The sequence below is a fragment of the Elephantulus edwardii genome, unplaced genomic scaffold (assembly GCF_000299155.1).
Source record: "Elephantulus edwardii isolate Elephantulus edwardi_28Jun2011 unplaced genomic scaffold, EleEdw1.0 scaffold00026, whole genome shotgun sequence".
In the NCBI taxonomy this organism is placed as follows: domain Eukaryota; kingdom Metazoa; phylum Chordata; class Mammalia; order Macroscelidea; family Macroscelididae; genus Elephantulus; species Elephantulus edwardii.
In genome coordinates this window covers 18696514-18717097 of record NW_006399776.1, presented here as the reverse complement: position 1 = coordinate 18717097, position 20584 = coordinate 18696514, and the positions used below count along the sequence as shown (strand labels likewise).

General features: G+C 35.2%; 2 protein-coding genes across 2 annotated transcripts; one reads left to right on the top strand and one right to left on the bottom strand.

Annotated features, from left to right (window-relative positions):
• Nucleotides 1-1436: 1436 nt before the first annotated feature.
• Nucleotides 1437-2396, top strand: LOC102860317 (olfactory receptor 4K2-like). Its single transcript, XM_006883260.1, has one exon. It carries the CDS (start codon nt 1437-1439, stop codon nt 2394-2396), a length of 960 nt encoding a protein of 319 aa, XP_006883322.1.
• A 14025-nt stretch (nt 2397-16421) lies between these two features.
• LOC102859910 (olfactory receptor 4K3-like) lies at nt 16422-17369 on the bottom strand. The gene has a single exon (XM_006883259.1). The coding sequence runs from the start codon at nt 17367-17369 to the stop codon at nt 16422-16424; it is 948 nt and encodes a 315-aa protein (XP_006883321.1).
• Between the last annotated feature and the right edge of the window lie 3215 nt (nt 17370-20584).

Genomic DNA, 20584 nt, shown 5'->3' with positions numbered 1-20584 from the left:
CTGACCTTCCACTCTTTCAAGTATCATGTTCCTCTCCAAGGAACAGCCCCTCCTAGCAACATATTCAATGTATGTGAGGCGAATCTTCATCATTCTTTCCTCTAAAGAGTACTCCGGATGCACCCTCTCCAAAACATATTTGTTTGTTCTCTTGGTCATTCAGTGTTCTTCTCCAACACCACAGCTCCAAAGCATCAATTCTTTTTCTGTCAACCTTATCATTGCCCAGCTCTCAGATGTATGTCAAGTGATTGGAAAGACTGTGGCCTGAATCAGACACACCTTAATCCTCAAACTGACAATATTACTTCTCAATAATTTGAAGAGGTCTCTAACTGCAAATTTTTCCAGTGCAATGTGTCTCCTTACTGTATGCTCTACCTTTTTTTCCATGAAATAATTTTGTTTGTTTTTAAAATTTTTATATTCATTTACACACAATACACTTTGTATTTCATTCCTATACATTGTTTTTCACACATTCCTTCATTCACATTGTTCAAATGATCATTCCCATACATTGTGTGTTATAAAGTTAATCACCATTGCTCTATGCCCATTATCACTCTGTCTTTTCAAGTTTTCATTGGTTTTTTCCTAATTCCTTTCCCCCTTTCTCTGTCCACCATACTCTTTGACTCAGTGATTTCCTAGTGCACCCTCTCCCCAGCTTTCCTTCTCCTCTCCCTTTCTCCATTATTCTTTTATGTACATATAATTAGTTATCTTTCTATTTTTATAATAGTCTTAGGCATTATTTGTCCTTCTGAGACTTCATTCATTCAATAAAATGTTCTCTAGCCTCTCCTGTGTTATACAATATTTTACAAAGTCATTGCTCTTGAGTGCTACATAGTATTCCATTGTGTGAATGTCTCACAATTTCTTAATCCGCCTGTTTGTTGCTAGACATTTAGGCTGTTTCCAGTTTCTTGCTATTGTGAATAATGCTGTTATGAACATTGATGAACAATTCTACATTTGTGCCTCAGTTTTATTTTCCTTTGGATATATTACTAGTAGTTGGTATATTACTAGTTGTTGTTGTTGTTAAGTGCCGTCGAACTGACCCTATGAACGAAAGACCTGAACACTTGTATAACTTACATCATTTCTCCAAGTTCATAGAATTTCTGGAAGCAAGCTATTCCAGAAGTGGACGCCACACCTGCTTCCAAGATTGTTTTAATCGGGGAACTCCACCAAACACTGTCCACCATTGGTAACCATTATTGCACTTGATACATCAGTGTCACAGTGTTTAGCATCATAGCAACCATAAGTTAACTCTGTACAGCAAATGAACAGACCAGTGCTATACCACTTAGAAGAATGTTTGGCTAAAAAACAATTAAACTAATTGCAAAAGTATTCTATTTTTCTAATGATCTTGTTTTGTCCTTTAAAAAACTATATAGGGTGACGTCTGCAGATCAATGGAAGGATTTAATCATTCCAGAGTGTCTGAATTTGTATTACTTGGCCTTACAGATTCCCCTGATATCCAGATTTTTCTCTTTGTGGTGTTTACTATTTTATATCTAATGACTATGTTGGGCAACTGCCTGATATTATTCACCGTCATATCCTCCCCAAACCTCCACTCTCCCATGTATTTCCTGTTGAGCAACTTGTCTGCCATTGATATGTGCCTATCTTCTTTTGCCACTCCGAAGATGATCATGGACTTCTTTGCTCAGCAGAAGACTATCTCCTTTGAGGGCTGCATTTCACAAATCTTCTTTTTGCATCTCTTCACTGGAACGGAGATTGTGCTGCTTATTTCTATGTCTTTTGACAGGTACATTGCCATACGCAAACCTCTTCATTATAATACAATTATGAGCCATAGAGTGTGTGTTGGACTTGTAGTGACTTCTTGGATGGTAGGATTCTTGCATACAATGAGCCAGTTAGCTTTTACACTCTATTTGCCCTTTTGTGGTCCCAATGTTGTGGACAGTTTCTTCTGTGATCTTCCTTTGGTCATCCAGCTAGCTTGTATAGATATTTATGTTCTTGGGATCTTTATGATTTCAACCAGTGGTGTGATTGCTCTTATAAGTTTTTTGCTTTTGTTCACCTCTTATATAATTGTCCTTGTCACTATCAAGAACCATTCCTCAAAAGGATCATCCAAGGCTCTTTCTACTTGCACAGCACACTTCATAGTTGTATTCATGTTCTTTGGACCCTGCATCTTCATCTATGTGTGGCCTTTCAAAAACTTCCTGGTTGACAAAATTCTCTCTGTTTTCTATACAATTTTCACTCCCTTTCTGAATCCACTTATCTATACTCTGAGAAACCAGGAAGTGAAGACAGCTATGAAGAAGAAACTAAACAACCAATATTTCAGTACTGGGAAAACTACACCACGTATCCTAGTGCAATGACACATATCTCCTCCCTAGATTTAGCATCATCAAATCACAATTTAAAAAGTGGGGGGAAAGTGTAGTATTCTGCTATTTACCTAAAAACTGGGGCATACAAATAAATGTGTCTTTCTTTGTATTCTTCAAAAAAGAATTTCATTCTAATGTAATTCATTGTATATTTCAGGCAAATTTCACACAATGAAATGAATTCAGCTAAAATTCTTTTAATTCTGTGCTTCATATTTAGCTAAGTGACTTTTGTTGAGCATGTATCTCAATTTGTGCATGTCTGATATTTGATGAATTTTTAAAACAATTTTGAATCATATCCATCTAGAAGTTGTGGTATCATACAGTTTTTCATAAGGAAGAATGCCAGAATCATCTGTGGTTCTAATGACATATGCATAGTAGTTGACATATGCACCTTAGTAATTTCTATGGAAGTTCCATATTCATCTCATTAATATTTTCATAGTGAAATATAAAAGTTAAGTAAAATATGCCTTAGGTCATGAGTTTTTAGAACAAATCTAAAATTGAAAGACTCAAAGGCAACGTAATTAACTAAGCTAGTTTATGACTGAATCCATGTAAAGCATGAAGACTACTTCTATAAACACTTAAGAATCTTAGAATAAAAGTATAATTCTTTCTTATTTGTGTTATTCTGGAAAATTCACCCCATCTCTCTGTGCCTTTTTCAACTCTAAGAAAAGAAAAACAAAGCCGATAAAAAGGATACTGGGACTAATTTATGTAGATAATGGTGCTTTAAAAATGCCACGTTCTCATTTTCATGAATTCCCAACCAAAGGGCATCTTATATTAAATCTATAACTTGGAAGAGATACTACATTTGGGATAATTTTGCACCAGTAAGTAAAATGTGATACTCTAGTTTCAGAATGTTTCTGAGAGTGGACATGGAAACAAAACAAACAGAATACTTTCCACTTATCCATTGTTAACATTGTGAGTAACAAAGCTAAACAGATGCTTGCCTGATACTTTCAGATTTATACTGAGAACAATATGGGAAATAAATGTCTTCTTAAATTAATTGAAGTATATGAAAGAGTTCTGGAGAGCATCTTTTGTCATGGATTCAGAAGGTTGGTCAATGTCATGAGAAAAACAAGTCTTCTGCAAAAAAGAAAAGAAAGAAATGGCATTAGAAGAATCTCACATTTATGTTGAGTTTTAAAGTTTGACATAGCTAAACACAAAAGACTTCCTAATCGAATATTTTAAAATGTGAAGCTAAATAAAATGCAAAAAGTTTACAAAGAAATATGATGCTGGAAATCCATATAAAACTATATATTTAATTTAAAATACTGGTTTATTTTTAGCTAAGTTACAAATGTTTCCTTCTTGCCTTGAAATCTGTCAAATAAAAAGGTTCATGTGGAAATATAGTCTTACCTTTTTATCAGTTCAAGGAAAATTCTTACCTTCATTTTAAAACAGAAAACTTTGCTTCTGAAATGTCTATCTTGAGCTTAAAATTTATTTCCTTAAACTCTGTGTCAGGCATTTGTTGGATAATGGTAGGACACTAAAATACAAATTCTTTTATGTCTTTGACGGATATATACTTTATAATTAGGCAGAATCAACCTGTTGTAGATATAAATTCTAGTTGCAGAACTTTTTGATGTGTAAACATTGAACAATATTTAAATATTTCTAAGTCTCAGTTTCTTCATCTATGTGAAAATGATCTTTAAGCATTTAGGCATATGTGAAAATAAAAACACATTTAACGCACTTAGCAATGAATGCTAGCTAATAATATTGTTATTCTTGGTTATTGGTGTTGTATTTACATGTATACATTACAGGGTGGGAGAATGGAAATAAATACACACTTGAACTCAAAGTATATAGTTTTAATTCTGTAATAGAAGTGTTAATGTAGTTAATGTTTACTTTTCAAATATTGGGTCTGTGCCAATTATTCTTACTTTGTATGGTATTGCTGTAATTAATTTTATCCTTTCTATGCCTGTATTTTTAAAAGAAAGTATTATACTTTGGGGTTTCTTATTCATTGTAATTTTGAATATCTTAAAAGATTAAAAGAGGTAAAAACAAGTATATAAGGTCTGATAGATGAGTGCTTTATTACAAACACATTTAAGACTAAAATACACATGATTAATATAACTTGATCTATTAGGCACTTTTAGGGTCTGTTTTCATTTTTTACATAATTAAATGACTTTAATAGAATACTTTAACTTTTCATGAAATGAGCTTTTTATTAAAAAATACTAACTGGGAAATAAGTAATGATAACCAAAAGGCCAAACTCACTGCTTTAGAGTTGCCTCTTGTCTCAGTGCAATGCTGTTGGGCAGCAGAACCATCCCCCTAGGATTTCCAATGATTTAATCTATGTAGAAGAAGACAATGACTTTTTTCTCCCACAGAGCTGTTAGTGAGTTCAAACATGCACTTAAAGTATCAATGCTGGGTACCTCTTTGAGTAAAGCACTACTCACTTTCTATTTCTTATTGTTGATGGCTTAGATGTCACTTAATTGTCTCTAACTCCTATGGACACAGTGTACAATAGAAAAAATCATTGTCTATCCGTATATTCTCTGCTGGGAGTAAGCACATTGTTGCAGCTACTGTGTCAATCCATCTTGGGTCAAAATCCCACATGCAAGTGACAGATTTGATTCTTCAGAAGCTTGTACACTCCTCATTGCTGTTGTTGCTGTGTGCCCTCAAACCAATTCATAGCTGACCCTTCAGTGGGTTTTCAGAGGCAGAAACATGAGAGGAGATTGCCCATCTTTTTACTACAACAGAGCAGCTGGTGGGTTTGAACTGCATGCCTTTGGGATTATAGCACAGCTTCTTATGACTAGGCCACTCAAGCTTAGCCATGACTAAATAATTCCAAATTTATTGGAATATCTGGTTTGAATTATCAACCTTTTGGTTAGTAATTGAACAAATAATCACTGTTACAATAGGGCTTCTTTGAGTGATAAGAGTTGCTATTATTCACGTTATATAGAATATATTAGTAAACTCATTTCAACTGAACAGAAAAACTTCTTCCAGAATATGGAAATATAAAGAGAATTATGTGTGTGTGTGTGTGTGTGTGTGTGTGTGTGAGAGAGAGAGAGAGATTCACTAGAAAGCAGTATTCCATCAATTGTTAACATAAGAGTCATAAAAGTACAGTGTCTAGTAAGACTTTTTAAAAATTTATTATTAATTTCAATGAAAATTTACAGAGACTTTGGGTTTCCATTCATTCATTATTGCACTTTCCTCCCCTCCCAACCCTCCCCCCTAGTACACTACCCTCTTGGAAAAGTAAAAGAAAAACTCTTTCATTGTTTTACAATCCCTCGCCTAGGTCCATTCCACTATGCAGCCTTCGCTCTGGACTCCTGTCATGACAAAATACCTAATCACATAGCCCTTTTAAACAGGTTTCTCCCTTATCTGTTTCAATGCAGTATACATTATTGAACCCATCTTTCTCACAGTGGCACCATGCAGTATTTGTCCTTTTGTGACTGAGATACTTCACTCAGCATGATGTCCTCCAGGTTCATCCATTTTGAATAATATTGCATGGGTTCCTTGTTCTTTCAATGCAGCGTAGTATTCCATTGTGTAAATATACCACAGCTTCTCTATCCATTCATTTGTTGATGGGCACTTAGGTTGTTTCCAACTCCTTGCTATTGTGAACAAAGCCGCAGTAAACATGGGTGTGCATATATCTGCTTGGATGTCACTTATGGTCTCTTTGGGGTATGTTTCCAGTAGTGAAATTGCTGGGTCAAATGGTATCTCTATTTGCAACTTTTTGAGAAAGTGCCATACCACCTTCCATAGTGGTTGCACCATTTTACACTCCCACCAACAATGAAATAAGGGTTCCAGTTTCTCCACAACCTAGTCAGCAATTGTTGCTTGCTGTTCTGTTAAATTTTGCTATTCTGACTGGGGTGAGATGATATCTCATAGTTGTTTTGATTTGCATCTCTCTTAGAGCCAGGGAGTTTGAACATTTCTTCATGTGCTTGTTGGCCATCTGAATGTCTTCTTTGGTGAAGTAGTAAGACATTTCTTAAGGGTAAAGAAATCCCTGAAGCTGGAAGAGGAATAAGCAGTAACAACCCGAGCGTTTCTAGTGGCAGAGTTTCAAACTACCCTCTTAACAACCATTCACTGATCTAGTTAAAATATGTCTTATAATACAACGTGTCAATATATTCATTAAAAAAATTCTCTATTGTTTATTTTTTTGTTGACAATATTATACAGAAAACATATGTAAATTTCAACAGTTTCTACATTCACAATTCACACACTACATATCCCAATATCTGAACATGACTTTCACATCTATAAATGACTATTCTTTTAATTGTTTTTTAGACTACGCTGTAGGTTATGCTCTGCAATATGTTTGCTTTCAAAGATAGAAGGTGGAATGGGTGCAAGAGGAAGACACTGAAGAGAAGAAGAGAGGAAGAAAAATGGATGTAGGAGAGTAGATTCTTAGATATTAACACACAATTTCAATATCATATTTTTTCCTAATCATGCTCCACAACAAAATACAATAAATAGTCTGACTATTCTCCAAATAAATATGGATTCTATCTGTGTCTCTTTATCTTCTATCTCCTTAGACTAGGTGGTCTACATTGAACAGTGGTAATACTGATCAGGATACTAACGCATAGGAGTCCACTGACTACTCTTCAATGCACGCTATTGTACAATATGCTAATTAGACTCCCTACTTTCATTATTTCTTTAGGTTGTTGGGTAGTGTCAATAATTAAGACCTTTACTACCACCTGCAGATGCCTGATACACAGGCCAGGTGGTCTGCTTTAGAAATATCACAGACTTGAAAATCCTGGGAGTAATTTAACTCTTTTCATATGATATTACCATGAGTCAATTCAATGCAACTAAAGTCCAACTATTGTCTATCTTTTTTCATCTGCAAGCCATTCTCTACCTGATGGTAAAAATTATTTACTTAAAATAACTGTGAACATGTGAAGGTTTAGAACATGAATTCTAGCCTATGAACTACAGAGTTTCAAGAAATCTGTGAATAGAATTGATTTAGCCTGCAACCTTCAGTAGACATGTTAAACATATACTGTAGTTATGTTTTGTTGGGTAGACTATGACATTTAGGGATCCAATGAACAACAGATCTGATCCTTGCGCTATTCTTGACCATCCTTCCTGTCCTCACCATGTTCAAGCCCATTGTCAAGTGACTTTATCAATTCATCTTATTAGAAATTCTCCTTCTTATGACCCTCCACTTTCCATCATGGTTTTTTCCAACATCTGACCCCTTCTGAACATGTGCCCAAAGTATGTGAGACAAAATCTCAACATCTTTGCCTCTATGGATCACTACATATATATTTACTAATAGAAATACAGTATAAGTTTTAATTAGAGATATAAATAACAAGCCACAATACTACTACAAGGATATGTGGGTTGGTTGGTTTTTTTTTTTAAATCACAGGTGTCACAAAAAGTTGTTTTAAAAATCTTAAGATATTTAAATGGCCATTAATACTCTTAAATTATTCTAGCTATTATGTTACTACCATTAAATCTTATTCAGTGTAGTCATAGCACATAAACTACTAGATACACAATTTTAGAAACACTTTGATAAGACATTTCAGTAGATCTTGTAAATGATAATTTTTGTTATTTATTGAAATATTACTTTAATAGAATAAACTAGTACACTATTGAATAGATAATAGATAATTCTATTATAAATTAATAAGAGATAAGTTAAATAAATTATGATAAAAACAATACATAAAAGAAATATGCAGCTGTTAAAAATTGAGGAAATGACATTGATGTGGAAGGATCTAGAGACTTTATTAAGAAAATAAGAAAGATAGAATCAGAGGTTTTTAAAGTATATTCCACTCAAGCCTAACCTGATCAAATGTATGAACAGGCATTGATTCTAGTTAATTAGTTACAGTAATAGTAAAAAAAAATAATAAGCAAGTTTTTGATGCTTTTCTGTGTGTGTATTTACGTGCTGTAGGTACAAGGAATGGGAGCTTGTATGAGATGCATCTTGTTCACTATGCAATTAAATACTATTTTGATTCTTAAAATATATGAATATGTTTTGTATTTTTAAATATATATAGAAAAGAAGAAAGCAAAAGAGAAAGAAAGGAAATAACTTGTCTGAACCATTACACCATTTTACTAGTGGTGTAATTTTAGTCAAATTACTTTTTTTAAGCAGTAGGTGAGTAATTGAAAGGCTGGTGGTGTGAAATCACCAATCAGCTGATCTGGTTATCTACTTCCATAAAGATTATAGCCAAGTAAAACCTACAGGGCACATGAAATCACAAAGTCAAAATCAACTTGATTACATGTAACATGATGCACTCTAGTGTTGTAGTAGGCTTTAAATTAAGGACTCTGTATTAAGTAAATGAATACATAATAAGTATTTATGATGAAGTGTAGTGCATGGGGAGTATTAAATGTTTATATATTTTAATTTCAACCTTGGAGGATTTTATTGTCCCACCTTCTTACATGCTTCAGAGGGTATTTCTTCTTGCAGGTCTGGGCCACTGAGTAGACATTGGATACTTACCATCACTGGACAGCAAACTACTTAGGTTCTTTTTCTTATACACTGAATTCACAGATCTTTGTTTTTACTCTAGGATACTTTCCTCTGCTGTGATGCAAGATGTAATTCAGTTACTGAGATGTTTGTTCCTCTTTGTGCTAGGAAAGGAGTTGAGGGCATTATTAGAACAGAAAATATAATCAAACTAGGAAGAATCTCCTCTAGTTTTCATTTTCTATAAAAACGTTTCAGATAAAGGCATGGTGTCTGCTGGTCATGACCACAGATGCAAGGTATGAGTCTACCTTTTATAATGGCATTTTAAATACCCATGGAAATCACAGCAGCTTCCTTCTCCTTTACCTCCTCCTCATCTGTCCTCTGTCTGAGCTCTTTATATACTTCCAAAGAATTATTCTTGATCTCCCCAATTCTCCTCCCATGAAACTGATCTTTAGAAAATTCTTATTCCGTCTCACATACTTTGGGCATGTTGTTATGAGGGGGGAAATTTATGGATAGAGCCATTATGTTTAGGAGAAGGTAGAAGGCCAGCAAAAGAAAGAAAAATATCAACAAGGTGGATTGACAGTAACTGTAACAGTGGACTTGATCATATCCGAGATGATGAGGATGGCACAGTGTCGGAAGCATTGTTTACAGGATTGCTAAGAGTCATAGCTGACTCGACAGCACATGACAACAAGATACCTGAATTTGCCACAAGGCATCATGATCTGAGGTTAGAAATCTTTCACAGTAGAATATTTGAACTTGAAAGATCTAATGAAAGAGATTTAAGAAGATCTAATTTGCACAAAGGTTCCATCAATAATTAATGGTGGAATGAGACAGGGTCATTTTATTATCTCTGAAATTCTCACAGCCTCAATGTTTCTATGATTTTTATGGAAGTTTGTATTCAAAGAATGATACAATATAAAAATATGAAAAAAGAATGGATATAGTTTAAAAGCAATAATCTATTTAAAAATATGTCAAATTACCATTTCTAATGGTGTCCTGAGCTAAATTCAGTGGCAGATATGAAAAAATATGAACAAATAAATTATCAAATAAAACTACAATAATAATAAAAACAGGAAAGGACAAAATCTCCACCCTAAAATGACTCAGATTTAGGAAATAAATAGCAATATCAAGTAAGATTGTTGTTGTAGTGTACCATAGAGTCAGAGGGTCATAGCTGACACTCCAGTAGGTTTTCAGAGGCAGTCAGTCATACAGGAAGAGATTGTTCATCCTTCTCCCACAAAGCAGCTGGTGGATTAAAACTGCATGCATTCAGAATTGTAGTGCGTGCAGTTTCTTGAAATTAATTAGGCAGGAAATATGAGGGAGGAAAATATTAAAGATCAAGAATTCAAGAAGCTTCCTTTGAAGAAGTTAACACCTGACTGAACCTTGACGGTGATATAATAGAACTGTATAAATCCACAGCCATTGCAGTACCTTGAACTCCATAGAGACAGCGCCGGGCCAGGCAGAGCCGGATGGCACTGGGTGACTCTGTGCGTCCCGGACGAGAAATAACTAACCATGGGCAAAGGAGATCCTAAGAAGCCGAGAGGCGAAATGTCATCGTGTGCATATTTCATGAAATCCGCCGAGAGGAGCACAAGAAGCAGCACCCAGATATTTCTGTCAACTTCTCAGAATTTTCTAAAAAGTGCTCAGAGAGGTGGAAGAGCATGTCTACTAAAGAGAAAGGTATATTTGAAGACATGGCAAAAGCAGAAAAGGCCCGTTATAAGAGAAAGACGAAAACCTGTATCTCACCTAAGAGTGATACAAAAAAAAGAAGTTCAAAGATTCCAATGTGCCCAAGAGGCCCCCTTCAGCTTTTTTCTTGTTTTGTTCTGAGGATCGCCCCAAAATCAAAGGCGAGCACCCCGGCCTTTTCATTGGAGATGTTGCAAAGAAGCTGGTAGAGATGTGGAATAATACTGCTGCCAGTGACCAGCAAACCCGTGTGTTGAAGGAAAAAAGTATAAGAAGTATATTGCTGCATGCAGGCCCAAAGGCAAGCCTTTGGGAGCTGTCACGGCTGAGACAGCAAGAAGGAGGAGGAAGAGAAGAAAGATGAAGAGGATGATGATGATGAATAAGTTGGTTGTAGCTCAGTTTTTTTTCTTGTGAGACTGGCTCAGGACAGGGAAGGGTTCAGAGCTGCTGTACATAGGGTCAGTATACATTGCAAGCAACTCAATGGCATATATTAAAAAAATAACATACTATGACATGTTTGGAAGCAGGAGTGGCATCCACTTTTTAAATAACGTGCCTCTGGAAACCCTATGAACTTTGATAAATGTCAATAGTTGTAGAGGGGCGTCAGGCCTTTTGTTCATAGGGTCCCTATGAGTCGTGCTTGACAACAACAACATAAAGCATTTACCCTTTACCCCTGTACACAACTCATTCCTTTTAAAGAAAAAAAAATTGACATGTTAGGCTGTGTAAGATTTGTTTTTAAACTGTACAGTGCCTGTTTTGGTGTTAACACACGACCAAATGTGTCTTTGTATAACCCTATCCTGGTGGTATTTTCAATAGCCACTAACCTTGCCTGACACAGTATGGGGGTTGTAAATTGGCATGGAAACTTAAAGCAGATTCTTGTTGGTGCACAGCACAAATTAATTTTTTTCCATATTCAGTTGTCTGATGCAGCTTATACAAAATAATTGTTGTTCTGTTAACTGAGTACCACTCTTGTTGCTGTTGTTAAGTGCCCTCAAGTTGTAGGTGACTCATAGCGAGGCTATGAACGAAAAGTCCTCGACAGTTGTGTGACTTTCATCCTTTCTCTATAATACCACTCTATAATTGCAAAAAAAAGGAAAACCAAAAAAATGTTGCAGCTGTTTTGTTGACATTCTGAATGCTCCTAATAAAATTTTTTATTAGTAAAAAAACCTATATAAATCTAATTTGCAAATATATTGGAAATTTTTGAAACAAATATTGCAACATGATTTTAAAGTAAGTGTGAAAGTTGAGGTCAAGTTCACTGCCAAGGAGTTGGTTCTAACACACAGTCCCCTCCATCGAGTTTCTAAGGATGTAAATTTCACCTGGAGGTTATCTTTGTCTCATTGAGTGGAGCCACTGGTAGATCTGACCCTTTGGAAAACCCCTGCAGGGCAATGGGATAACTGAACAGAAAAACTTGAATGCCAAACAGATTCTTTGTCAATATCCTGAAAAACCATGACAAATTCCTGTCTATATCATCAATTGGAAGACATTGTTTTCTTGTGTGAGCAAAAGAGGAAAGCAGTTCTTTGATGAAGTGGAGAATTTTTTACTAGAAGAGACATAGGACTGGAGGCATTTACTACCAGGCTTAGTGCTTATGTTTCCTGCTTGAAGCTTATCAAATTTGACACAAATAATTTTTTATAGGGAATTGATAGTGTGTATATGGAATTGTTCTGAACTATAGTAAGCAATTTGATATCTCTCTAAGAGCACATTATTTCTGCTTGCATTTTTCAGAGATAAATTTAGGAAATCATTTAAGTCCAGTGGAGATAAATGAAGAAGACAAAATATAATTAAAGTAAAATATAAAAGGAAAGAAATTAATTCTTTAGAATCACAGTGCACAGTTTTAATTAAACCAATCACTTTTAGAGATAATGGCAAAGCATTATGAAATTGGGTTTATTTCCTGAACTTATTTATTGTAATGACTGACATGCTAATCTGTTGGCATGCAATGTTAAGCTGTTTCTTTGTACGGTTCTTGAAAAGAAGTAGTAAAGGGTGAACTCAGATACCATATTACTAATAGAGAATATGAAACAGAGAGGCAGAGGACCCTCTAAGTGGAGGCTTAGGATATAGTCTATATTCTAACATATCCTATATGTAATGACACCCTACAATTTTAGTGGTGTGTATATGAGGAGACTAAAATGCAGCATACAACTGATAACAGGAAAAAAATACTATATTTCTTACAATAATCAGCCAACCATATGCTATTGGTAAAAATTAATTCTTTTCAAATCAACAAATCAAATTTTAGTAATTGGGCTGTAGAAGTGGAAAGACAGTTTTATAATCATTTCTGTTATGTACCAATGGAACAGACCCATAGCTAGTTCTCCAGTGGGTTTGCATAGGAGGAGATTGCTTGTCTTCCTCTGACATAATATTCATTGTCATAGAAATATCTAAAGAACTCTATTCTTTGATCACTAACATTAATTCATTATTAGATCTTCCCAGGGAACACGAGATAGCACATGTTTAAATTGAACTGGCTATATTTCATCACAAGAAAAGTATTTGCCCATTTTTTCAACTCTATTTAGTTTCATAACTTCTTGAATAATTTTAAGTAAGTAACAAAGTTGTAATTTACAGTTGGCCCACAGTTAAATACAGAGACATACAGTCTATTGAGTCAATATACAATATACTAAACCATGTTATTGTTATGTACCATCAGTCTGAAACTAACCTATAGCTGACCCTCCAGCAGGTTTTCAGAGGTGGTAAGTCATAGGGGAGGAGATTGTTCATCTTTCTCTCACGGAGCACTTGGTGGATTTAAACTTTGTGCCTTTGTGCTAAAAGCACAAGTCCTTAGCACTAAGCCACCAGTGCTCCCTAGTATATGACATTCTAAACCATATATGCATTTAATTACGAATGATAATGTTACCAGTTTGTCTAGCTCTTTCACCACGTAACTTTTATTCATTCGCTCTTTATGCACTATGTTTCCAGAATCCCCTGGCTAGATATTAATGGCTTCAGATCCAGTAGCTCAGCTTATGTATTAAACTTGCTTTATATGTGTAGCTCTCAGATGACAATGACCAAAATGTCTTAAAGAAAACCAAAGGCAGAGGGAATGTTGGTGTTGGCGGGTCAAGTAGAGGAGAAAGAGGAGAACAGAGAGCAAAGGGAAGAGGGGATGCTGTAGATTAGACTATTGTCAAATAGCTTCATGACCTCGAGAAAGTCACTTTATTCCCTGGCCTTCAATTTCATCATCTGTAAAATAAATAGTCTGATTATAAGATTTCTGTCTTTTAAACATTACAGTAAGCAGCTATTTCAAATATTTTGAAGGTAAATAAGTTCTTTTAATAAATCACTGTTTAGCCTGAGAAAAATGGTTCGTTATTGATTTTTGTTGTTGTAGTTATGTGTCGGCAAATCACTTGTTACTCACAAGCAACCCTAAAAGCTCTGAAACCCCTATCCTGAGACAATCTCATTGTCTCTGACAAGCCTATTCTCATCACCCCAGTCACTGTGTCAATGAATCTCATCCACAATCTTTCTCTCCTGTGCTGTCCCTCTACCTTCCACTTATGACAGCCCCTCCTGACAACATACCCAAAATATGTGAGACAGAACTTCAAAATCCTTGCTTCCAAGGAACAGCTTGGTTTTACTCTCTCTATGACAAAGCTGTTTGTTCTCTTGGAAGTACATATAGTCAATACTCTTTTTCTAGCATCAAAACTCAAAGGCATAAAATCTTCATTGCAAATTGAGAAGATCATGGCTTGGATCAGGTGCACCTTAGTCTTTAGAATGACATCATAGCTCTTTAGCACTCTGGAAATATCTCTAATGGGAGATTTTCCAAACAATGTGTCTTTTGATCTCCTGATTGCTGATGCCAACAGTGTTGATTGTGGAATCAAGCAAGCCGAAGCTATTAACAATCTGAATTGATTCTCCATATATCAGGATGCTGTCAATTGGCCTAGTGGTAACAATCTTTGTTTCTTTGATGTTGAGCTTCAATTCATATTGAAGACTGAAGTCCTTGATTTTATACAGCAAACACCTCAGACCCTCTTTAGTTTCAGCAAGCAAGATTATGCTATCTGCATAACATAGGTTGTTGATGAGTCTTTAAACCTGATGCCACATTCCTCTCCATAAAGTCTTCTCCTGAATGATCTGTTGTGCATGTAGATAAAAACAAGGTGTCACCTTTCTTGATTTTGAACCATGCTATGTTTCCTTGCTCTGTTCTGGGATTCTCATTCTTCTCAGGGTAGACCACAACTTCTTGTGATCCACACAGTTAAATATGTCTTTGAACACAGATAGACATTCCTCAGGTACTCTCTGCTTTCAGCTTATACCCATCTAACATTGGCTATAATGTCCCTAGTGCCATGACTTCTTCTAAACCCAGCTTGCACATCTGTCTGTTCTCTGTTGATGTACTGTTTCAGTTATTTTTGGATAATCCTCAGCAGGATCTTGTTTTAATATATCACTCTCTACATTTGTAGCAGAATGAAATAAATTCTGCTTCTAACTAAAAACACTGAAAAAGTTACCATACTCCTGAGTGTTCAGTTTGCTCTTCTGTAGAATGGGCACATAGTAGGACTTTTTCCATATATAATTTTGGCATCTTTTGCATCTTTGATATAGTCACAAGAACATTGTAATTGTCCAGGAATTTTTAATATTGTGTAATAGGCAATCTCCTCCCATGTGATTAATTGCCTCTGAAAACCCACTGGAGGGTCAGTTATGAGTCAGGTCCAATTCTATGATACACAACAACAATAACAATATACTCTGGGATACTCAGATTGAAAAGGAATTAAATTTTTATTCTTATTAAAAGTAGATTACAAAAAATAATAAAGATCAAGTATGTTTACTTACCGAGAGTCTTTAATTTTCTTTTGACTTTTGAAATTCATTCATTGGCATCACTGTGAGTTATTGAACTTAGTTCTGATGCTAGGTACTAGTCTGTTTATAGTTTTTTTCTTTTCTTAGAGAGTATAGCAAAAGATGAGAGGAAATGTTTTTCTTAAGACATTTGCTTATTCTATCCATTTCATATATAGAGAGAAAGACAAAGTTTATCGGTGGTTACCAGAGGCAGTCAGGAAGGAAATAGAAAGGAGTGTGATTGCATATATGATGCTGAGCTTCTGTTAAAAGTGATGGAAAAAATATAAAAATGGGTGACCGTGATGACTGAACAACATGATCAATATAATGTCACAAAGTGCTACATGTAAAGCACGTTTAATAGGTTCATACTCTGGTATACATATACATGCTATATAATGAAACAGAAAGTCACAAAAAAGTTTCAAAGGGAGGAATATGCAAAGAAATGTCTATATCTGACAAGTTGCATGTAGCAAACTGTGAACTAAAATACTAAGCATGGGTTTAATAAATGCTCTGCATTAAGTGCTAAGTGAGGATTGATTACATACGAACGGAATTTAATGAGAGTTTAAATTGGTTACAGAAATAGCCACGACATGACTAAGTTCCTAAAACAGAAAATTATGCAGGCCAACTAACAAAGAGGGCGAATGATGAACAAATATTTTCTCTTTGCCTTAAAGAAATTATGGGTTATGTTCAGTCTTGCTTGACTTAAAGATATGGCTACTCAGTTTCTTCATGGACTCTTTGACATCTTTATTTCTAAGTGTATAGATCACAGGATTCAAGAGAGGAGTGAAAATTGTATAAAAGACTGAGAGCACTTTGTCTATCGGGAAATTGGTGAAAGGCCACACATAGATGAAAATGCAAGGGCCAAAGAAAAGCGTCACCACAGTGAAGTGCGCACTGCAAGTGGACAGGGCTTTGGAGGACCCTCCCGAGGAGCGTTGCCGGACAGTGACCAGGATGATGGTGTAGGAGATAACCAGGAGGATGAAGCACACCAGGGCAATCATGCCGCTAGTTGAGATCATAAACACCCCCAGAATGTAGGTGTCAACACAGGCTAGTTTAATTACCAAGGGGAGATCACAGAAGAAACTGTCCACTTGATTGGATCCACAGAAGGGCAGGTTCACAGTAAAGGCTAACTGACTCATAGCATGGAAGATGCCGACAATCCAAGAAAGGACCACAAGCCCAATACACATTTTTCGATTCATTATGATTAAGTAACGTAGAGGTTTACATATAGCAACGTACCTATCAAAGGACATGGAGATCAGCAAGACAATCTCAGCACCTCCTAAGAGGTGCAGAAAGAATATCTGAGTGATGCAGCCTTCAAAAGAAATGGCTTTGTACTCACTGAGGAAGTCTGCAATCATTTTGGGAGTGGCAAAGGAGGCCAGAGACATGTCAATGAAGGACAGGTTACCCAGCAGGAAGTACATGGGAGAGTGAAGGCGTGGCTCCAATATTACAGTGAGTACAATAAAGAGGTTTCCCAGGACAGTGGCTGTGTAGACTACGGAGAAAAACAGGAAATAGAAGATCTGAAGTTCCCAAGAACTAGAAAGACCCATCAGTATAAATTCAGTCACAAATGACTGATTGTTCCAAGCCATTAGTTTTGATTTCTGGAGAAACACTGGAGTTTTCAGAAGGGAAGAAAACTGCAAAAAACAAAAACAACACAATACTTTAACAACATTCAGTCATATTTCTGCACAGAATGTTTTTGGTGATACTAAATATGGAACCAGAGAGTTCCAGATTTTATTCCCGTACTACTTACAGTGTAGTACTTACAGTACTACTTATCTCACCTATAGCCTTTTCAAATACTGCAGATGACTAAATTCAAGAGTAATTTCTATGACTTAGCAATTTGTCTTATAAGCAAAATACAAATATTAACAAAAAGAACAGATATTAAACTATTGGAAGGCTTACTCAATTTGTAGAATATCTTAAAATTTTTTGGCTATCAGATAAAAGGGGTTTTTTTTAAACCAGTGTGAAATAAAAATTTTATTTAAATACAAATAGATGGGAGGAATAAAAAGTCATTATACAGTTTTTTTAAAGAGAAAAGTATATCATAATGATCACATACGACCAGAAGGAGGTATGGTGGAGAAGTATGTATGATTATTAGTGGGAATATAATTGTGAAAAGAAATCAAGGCAGTGATTTCTTGAAGTGAGTAAGAAAAAGGAACAGAAGGAGATGGCTATAGAGGAAGACACTCTGCTTCAAATTTTAAATAGAAAATAGCCTCCCATTCTTAGTTCTTCATTTCATAATCAGGCAGATGTTCTAAATTACCCCTGTGCTCAACCACCAAAGTTATACATTTCTAAAGAGCTAATGAACCTGTTAATCTTAGACATGTCACACATTTTCATATATATTTTAAATACATAAGTTCTGTTAAATACTATCCTGCTTATAATTGTGTATTTTTAGACTGCTGGGTTTTAGAGATTTTCTCCAAAGGAATTTAAAATATAATGTTCAAGAGGAACTTTGAAATATGTTTATACAGATACATTAAACATACAGAAATGTTTATACAGAACTTTGAGATATGTTTGAATATACAGAGTCTGAAGAGGGTATTAATTTTAAATGTAGGAGTAGTTATGTAACAAAACTCATCTCAACAGTTTCTACAAGACTGAAGAAATTTGGTCACTGATATGGGAAAGATCTAATGAAGTGCACTAAAAGTTAAATGGAATTATGTATATCTAAAATCCATGACAAATATTTTTCTATCTCATGATTCTACTATAATTATATATACATCCTTAATAAATTGTTCTGAGGCTAAATCCATTTTACACAAGTAGTTAACACTATTCACTAACTTTTTGTTAAGTTAGTTTTCCTTTAACTGTCTCCATTTTGTCATAATTTTATCCATCTCAGAAACAGTTATATTATTTGATTTTTGATTATACACATCCACATACCTGATATTAAAAAGATGTTTCCACCGCCATAGCTCTAACTTAGAAGGGGGTAACAAAAACAGTCAACATCTGTGATTCAGAAAATATGGCTTCATATCTGGGCAGGTGTGTGATATTGGGTCCTTTAATGAATCAGCTGTGCCTTTAGAATCTTTATCATTAAACTGAGTTGATTTGAATAGCTTTATGGTCCTTTCCAAATACATATTTGTCATTCAATACTCAATCTTTGAAAGTAGTGGTAACTTCTCTAGAGTAACCTTAGATCTACTTTATGACTGATTTGGGGAGGAAGTAAACACAGTTTTGGGGATCTTTGTATTTATGAGTCTGCATTAATGATGAATTGATTCAATGAATTACATGGCATGAAACGACTAGCTGCTGCTCAGGGAATATAAACAAAAAATCAGATTGCAATGGGAGCTATTAAAACATCCAAGCTGAGTTTGACTTGAATTACATATGGATCTCCAAATGTCACTATTGCTCTTAAGTTTTTTATGTTCGAGAAATTGGTACGCTAAGGTAGCGAAGATACAAAGAGACATCTTTAACCATAACAATGATAAAACAAAGAATATTATTTGAGTTGAGGAGCTAAAACACTTCATCTTCAAATTACTTTATTAATAATGAAACCAAGACCGTTAAAGAAAAACCTCTATTTAAAGAAACCCTCTCCATTGAAAGAAAAACCTCATAAAGCAAATGAGAGATTGTGAATGTTTGGGATTTTAGATTTTTATCACATTCTAAATTAACATAAACAATGCAAGTGGGAAAAAGGAAATAAAACAATGTAATATCTGATATTGTAATAACCAATGTAATACATTCTGAGAGTATAAAGACTGTCAAAATATCAGTAAGTCTGTAATTATTGTTGTTGTTGTTGTTATGTTCCACCAGGTCATTTGCCATTCATAGCAACCCTTTGTACAACAGTGCTGAATGCTGCTCTGTCCTGTGCCAACCTATTGTCTCTGACACACCTACCCCTATTACCCAGTCACTGAATCAATCCACCTCATTGAGGGTCTTCCTCTCTTGTGCTGTCCCTCCACTCTCCTAAGCATGACGTCGTCTCCAAGGTCACTCCTTACAACATGCCCAAGTTTGTCAGACGAAGCTTTAGAATTCTTAGCTTCTATAAAAATAAAAATCATAGTCAAAACATTTAGCTACATCATGTTAAGTGAACTGATTCAGTCTCAAAAGGACAAATATAGTATAAGACCATTATGGTAAAACATGTATGAGGATCCAAGGTGGGGAGAAGAGGGGTGAGGGTGGGCAGGGCAGCGGTGTGTGTCTATCATAGGCATAGGGTCACACAATTTGATGAGTGGAAGGAGTAGTAAAGGAAATGGGAATGATCCAGTGTGAAAATTAATGTGCACAAACTTTCTAAATAAATCAATATAAAATAAAAAAATGTATTTTAAATTAAAACAAAAATAAACCATTTATCTACAAACTATTTGGTGACTTCTTTATTAAGAAGAGCTTTGCCTATTTATCATTTGCTTGGAAGCAGGAGTGGCATCTATTTCCGTAAATAGCTTGCCTCTGGAAACCCTATGAACCTGGAGAAAGGATGAAAGTCACAGCACGCAAGTGTTGAGGACTTTCATTCATAGGGTCGCTATGAGCAGCCTACGACTTGACGACACTTAACAACAACAACACATTATACTCTATGAAGACAGCAAAAGGTCTTCACAAAGACTAAAGAGGGGAAAAAAAGATGAAAATGGGTATTAGGAGAGAGTAAGAAAATTGCACTAGAGTATTGAGAAGCCAAAACAAAGGGCTGAAATGGTAAAGAAAAAGATATGAGCAAAAGATTTCCAAGGAC